Raw genomic sequence first — 6,555 nt, forward strand, 5'->3', positions numbered from 1 at the left:
TGTCTTATACAAATAATAAAATACTAGATTTGTATTATTTGAATTTCTTCATGAGGAAAAATCCGACCAGACCAAAAACCCAGGGAACTTACCTGTCCTTGCTCAAGCAACTAGCTCTTTAGTAATAAATCACTTATAGCTGTGACAGTATATTTTCACTTAATGCCAATAAAATGTTGACTGATAGTATTTCAGAGTGACTGTATTATAATCTCTTCATATGATTTCCTAGCTAAATAACTGTTGCACTTTTTCTGCTACATATATTTTCAATTGTAAATATTTTTTCTAATTACACAGTATATAGTTCTGGGTGGAAAGAATGGGATCTGAGTGTATCTTTTGGTAAACACTCTATGATCTAATCCAACATGTTAGGTAATAACAGAAAAGAGTTCCTCCCATGGGATGCTCCTGCTCCTAGAAACAACTTAAAGAATTGTGCAGCGGCATTTTATTCCCAATTCTTGCTTTTCTTCTGATAAAATGCCTCTTACTATTCTTTGGAGAATATCCTGCTTCGCATTCCTTTGCCTGTGGCTACTAGATTTTTTAATTATCTTCAGTGTTGGACAGCTCTGGACTCGAATCAACATAATTGAAGGCTTCCTTGTTTGTGAAAGTTGAGCTCAAAGTTAGACTGTGTCGTGGATTCACAGGTGCAAGTTCGTTTAATACAATATTGTCACTTTTTACAAGAGTTGCTTTGTCCATGTGTTCTCTACTGTACCTGGCAACAACAGCATCAAGGAAGTCCAGCTTTGGTGGCAAAGTCCCACTCTCAAATAAGTATTTGGCTAAGTAGGAGACTATAATGTTAGTAAAGAAGGAGGTAAGCATAGCAAGTGTTTTAAATGGGAATCGCTGGATATAGATATTATTTTCATCTGGATAGCAGCCAGGATAGTAGATCAAGGGCTGAAGGTAGAGGTATGGTTCTCCTCCAGTTATTCTGAGAACAAGGCCAAATAAGTATCCTGCAATGGCGCCGTAGGTGTTGGTTCCTTTAATAAATAACACACACAGGAGCTGGGGGAATATGATGATATAAACAAGGTCAGAGCTGAGGTACCACAGGCCGTACACTGAGGAAGCTAGCAGTGCCATTGCTGTTGCTGATGCTCCAAACAGAAAAACAGTGATTCTCATGACCCACACGATTTCCCTGTCTGAAGCCTGCAAAAAAAGGGCAGTGTTAGGTGGTTTTTTTCATGGCAATACATGTATGCCTACATTTATGCACATAGTCAATATAAAATACTGCATTGTAAAAGGAAATTTTTCATGACATATTCAATAATATTTACAAATGAATATCTCTATCTCCGTCTCTATCTCCATCTCAAGCACAGAGAAAAAACCCAAGGGTTATGGCTGCCATTCCTGAAGTCATAATCTTTGAGTATAAGGAAAAGTTTGATAATGTGTCAAAGAAAAAAACAACAGCAGACTGTTAGAAATAACTTTTAAATATAAGCACAATATGGTTCAACCAGAAAAAACTGTCAGCATCAGAATTTCTTATTCTCCATTTCCTAAGAAACACTCCGACTCACTAGCCCATTCTGTTGTCAAATGATTTCCTGATAAATCAACAATTCAGAAAGATGTCTCATTTTGTTAAAGATTTAAGTAAAACTTATGGTTGCAGCAATAATTAGGAGCTGTTTGGATAAACTGCAGTGCCATGAGAACTCTTGAAAGCTGCCTCCCCTGAGCTAGCTTTTTCACCTCTGTCATCAGTCACAACCATAAATATTTTTATGACTTTCAGTTTATTTAATATACTGTTAGGAATGAAATGCTATACTTTTTCTAGTCATAGGCAGGAATGTGAAAGAGGTGTTTCATTATGAAATTACAATCTATGCATCACCTAGTTAAGGTCTCACCAAAAATTTTCTCTAAAAGTAAAAATGAAAATGTAATCTCACATTTTGCCGAAAGGAAAGCTGGTAAATGTTCCGAGCAAACATAGAACTTGCTGATAAAATTGAAGAGTCGGCTGATGACATCACAGCAGCAGATACAGCGCCGAGGCCAAAGAACGAGATATAGACTGGGCAAAGGTACTGGAGCACAATCGGTAAAATCATATCTGCTTCTTTTTTAGTCATGGGGTCAGGGACACCGTACTCAGTCTCATTCCAGGCTGCAATACAGACACCGGTATGTTATTAGTAACCTTAGTAGTCATCAGCTACAGCATCTCTTGACTTCATATGTAGCGAGCTATTCATATTGCCAGATTTTCATTCACATTCAATGACCAAACTGTTACTAGGGCCAGACTGATGGCATTTCAGAGAGGCAGTGCCCCCCTGGTTTCTGTTAGGCAGATTTAATTCTGCTCAGCATTTTTCCTTATCTCTAAGCTAAGTCTGACCACAGCCTGTGGTTATCCAGTAGGACGTTTAAAATTAAAACTTTGCATTGAACATAAATGTAATTTTCCTCAATAAAACAAGTCTGGGATCCATATTTGTTTGTGATGTGTTTATTCTCTTGGAATACAGACTCAGAGCTCAAAGCCATGTGTTAAACATTTCTAACAGAACATTTCTAACAGTTTAGCTACGTGGTCACTGTGAAGGGATTCACTCTCGCTATGACAAAGACCTTGTCAAGGATGTTTTGGTCAAGATAAGAAATTCCTGATAAATCATAGAATCATTTAGAATCATTTAGGTTGGAAAAGACCTTTAAGATCATCGAGTCCAACCGTTAACCTAGCACTGCCAAGTCCACCACTAAACCAGGTCCCTAAGCACCACGTCTACACATCTTTTAAATACCTCCAGGGATGGGGACTCAACCACTTCCCTGGGCAGCCTGTTCCAATGCTTGACAACCCTTTCGGTGAAGAAATTTTTCCTAACATCCAATCTAAACCTCCCCTGGTGCAACTTGAGGCCTTTTCCTCTCGTCCTATCGCTTGTTACTTGGGAGAAGAGACCGACACCCACCTTGCTACGACCTCCTTTCAGGTAGTTGTAGAGAGCTCTAGGTCTCCCCTGAGCCTCCTTTTCTCCAGACTAAACAACCCCATCATTACGCTGGTGCACTCATCAGCATTACGCTTAGTGCTCAATACAACGCTCCTCATCATTACTGTTAGGATGAAATAAAAGTACCAGAATCTAACTCAAACATTAAATAGAAATATTATGTCTGTAAATACCTAGAATGTGCAAAATGAGTTAATCTTAGCCACTGGGGTAGGAGCAATTTCCCCTGGGAGAAATATGCTATAACATTATTTTTCAATGTAGCCTCCTGTTGAAGAAGTCATGAGTTGGTTAATGGTGTTACCTGGCTAGATTATACGTAACATAAGCCTTGTAGGGTTTTCACACATTTATTGTACTATTCATTTTACATTTATTGTACTATTCACTTTTAATCATTTACCTGTAGACGCTCCAATTGCACCAATGAGTACTGCAGGAAGAGCCATCACAAGACAGCCAAAAGCAGCCAGAAATGACAGAACTTGAGCATATGTGGCAGAAGATGAGGAAAGAACTCGCTGGAAATATGCTTGCCATGGGATTCCTCCTAATGTCTGCAAACACAATGGGCAGCATCCCATCATTAGGGGCTAACTCTGGATTTTTTTGCTATCGCCATATAGAGAGCACGTAGAAGCATCACTTGAATGCTGAATGCTGTGTTGTTGCTCTTTTATTTATTTATTGAATATCAGTCAGTCAGCAATAGCTGTAACTTTCATTCTCACAAGTAATGTCAAACCTTTGTAAATCCACTTAAATCCCGTTCTTTTAGATGAGTTATTCCTTTGTACAATTAGTGACAACACTTTGCATTTACATAGTCTCTGTAATCCCCAAGTATTGTGAGCTGTATAAATACTTGTTAAAGCCTTATGAAAGGTTATAAGATACTATTGTCATATTTCATATTTGAAGACTTTGGCCTCCAGTACCCTCCCCCGCCAAAAATTAGATTAGACTCTGATAGGATTTGAAAGGAAGATTTTATCTTCCTTTATGAATGCGTGTGGCCATCAAAACAAGGCAACACGTTCTGTAGACATTGAACTCAAGAATCTGAAAAATTATTCTCCCACTGTCTTAAGCAAATATGATACCAATAGAAATTAAAGACAAAACAGTAAAAAAAAGTTTTCTTTTATGGTGGCAACCCTTCTCTTTTTTGGGTATATAACAGTGAAGATCCGGATTAAACTTAAAATTATGTCTGCAAAATACAACACAAAAGAGTATTATCAAAGGCTGAAAAAACAAGTGCTAACAATTCTGTCTTGAAAGCAGGATTTGAATAGTCTCCACTAAGTAAATAAGTGCCTATGACTAAACAGCATGGAAAGAAAATAAAGCAAATTGCTCACTAAATGTGCACAGCCCAGTTCTACACACTAAATGAGGCAGGAGGCATTTGGACCAAATAGTGTGTATACAGGTGTTTTAGATATGTTTCATGCACACACAGGGACCAAATGAATGTTTCACAGGCAACTCTGATTTTGACTTGCTATTTATGACTGTTTTCCTTTGCAGCCCTAATAATGTTCCTTTAACAAAGCTTTCCAAGCATGTGTAAATTTATTGAGCTATAATGAAACAAAAAAGAAAACGTGTCATAATTTGTCAACATCAGAGCTTTCCTTTGGTCATCAGCAGAGATGAAACCTTTAGGCTTACCACACAGAATATAGCCACTTGAGCTAATGTCATACTTTGGTTCTCTGAGAATCTCTAAAAAATTCAAGCTGGATAAACCAATATATTTTAATACCCCAATTATCAGAAAACTCTGAAGATTTTTCATTGAGATTAATTAAAAAAAAGCAGAGAAAGGAATCCCAAAGTACAACATGATAATAAAAACAGTGTAGAGTTGCTCAGGGACACTGAGAATGGAGAATGTTAGCATGTGTTGCTAGATCTTCTAATGGAAAGTACTTAATAACCACCAATCCCATGTGTAACACATGGGTATTAAATAACGAAAGCCCTCAGTTCATTCTGGCATGTGTGCACGTATGAATTCATCCATCCATCCATCCCTGCAGAGCTTTTTCTACATCACCTATACCTAAGGCATATTTAATCATTTGTATAACATATTTATTGCCTTCTGCAATATATAAATTCCTCTGCCAAGAATGACATCAGTTAAGTATTAACTGCATACTTTTAATTAATTTTAGCATAAGTCAACTTTTTCAGCCTGATGATATTTAAATTGCATTCCTGGCAATGCCGACTTTGACAGCTGTGCTACAATAGTCTACTGATATTTCACTGAAATCATTCAAATGTGCAGAAATATTGAGCAGGAGTCAAGAGGGTAAAAGTTTTCAGTTTGCTGGAAACTCTTAACTAGACTCTCTATTATTTTCAGCTGTCACAGTAACACAGTGTGAGTGCTTAAATGCTTCATTCCTTCATACAAGCCATCACTTACCAGTAAAAGGAAATTGTCCAGCCATGTGTAAATGTCAAGTGAGTTGATAGATCCAAGCCAAGGTGCTTGGTGCACGTGGTGCACAGCCGTGAGCCCAATGTCTGTCACTGCAGGATGGGACATCGCAAAGGGTACGCTGATCCACTGTAACCAAACAGTAACACTTTGTTCAGGTCTAAAAAGGGCATTCTAAACCTGGGAAATTTTAATATTAACATTGATCTGTTTTTCTTCTTCTTGCATGCTAAAGATCAAAAGCCAAGTTGCCGAGCTGACTTGCAGAAAAGTCAGGTTATGTGCCGGTGGAACATCTCCGAAATCCAGAGAGCTTGGTAGTGGATAGCTTACCTCTGTTCTGGAGAGTGTGAATATAAGCAGAGAATTAATCAGTGTAAATCACAAAATCAAAAGGAAAGGCACATTTATACATCTTCATCTTATTTTCCCTAAACTCCACATACATTCTTTACACCCTTTCCTGGACCACGCTGTAGAAAAACACCTACATATAAACTTGTGTGCAATAGCATTAGGATTTGCCAGTATACAGGTATGAGACATCACAAACACACCTGAAAGCGTGGGAATTTGTTTTTAATTCAACGCAAAACTACATCGTGACAAGAGAGGGGTGCTGTTGGTGAACCCCCAATTCTCTTGCTCCAGAACACCCAGTAGCCCAGTGTTACAGCACTTTTCTACCTTAAGGGCAATTTACTCTGGGCTCTTGGCTATTTTCAGTCTCTCTGTTTTTGATCTAGGCCAAAAAATCAGTTGCGAAACCCTTCCCAGAGACAGTTTTGGCCAGAAGGGTTGTTTCCTTCACCAACTGACTTTTTGTGCATTTACTTGCCAACTCATTTTGCAATGATGTAACTCACTAACTTTCTATGAGGAGAACCTCAGTAGCTCCTACTGAGATGAAAACCAGGCTTTGTGCTATATGTAATAGACCATTGCAAGCACGGCATCCTTAAGACTCCAATGATATCCAAAACATGCAGATTACCACAATCCAACTGATCATAGAATCATAGAATCATAGAATCATTGAGGTTGGAAAAGACCTCTAAGATCATCGAGTCCAACCGTCAACCCAACACC

General features: G+C 38.2%; 1 protein-coding gene across 1 annotated transcript in view; it reads right to left on the reverse strand.

Moving 5' to 3' along the window:
- Positions 1-552: 552 nt before the first annotated feature.
- SLC5A7 (solute carrier family 5 member 7) overlaps positions 553-6,555 on the reverse strand; it is a 22,380-nt gene continuing 16,377 nt past the window's right edge. The window contains exons 5-8 of the mRNA XM_009276104.1: positions 5,452-5,595; positions 3,412-3,565; positions 1,935-2,152; positions 553-1,176 (exon numbers count right to left, since the gene is read on the reverse strand). Coding sequence (XP_009274379.1) covers positions 553-1,176; positions 1,935-2,152; positions 3,412-3,565; positions 5,452-5,595 — 1,140 coding nt within the window. The remainder of the gene's footprint in view (positions 1,177-1,934; positions 2,153-3,411; positions 3,566-5,451; positions 5,596-6,555) is intronic.

This window comes from Aptenodytes forsteri, unplaced genomic scaffold, assembly GCF_000699145.1.
Source record: "Aptenodytes forsteri isolate BGI_AS27 unplaced genomic scaffold, ASM69914v1 Scaffold96, whole genome shotgun sequence".
Taxonomy (NCBI): Eukaryota; Metazoa; Chordata; class Aves; order Sphenisciformes; family Spheniscidae; genus Aptenodytes; species Aptenodytes forsteri.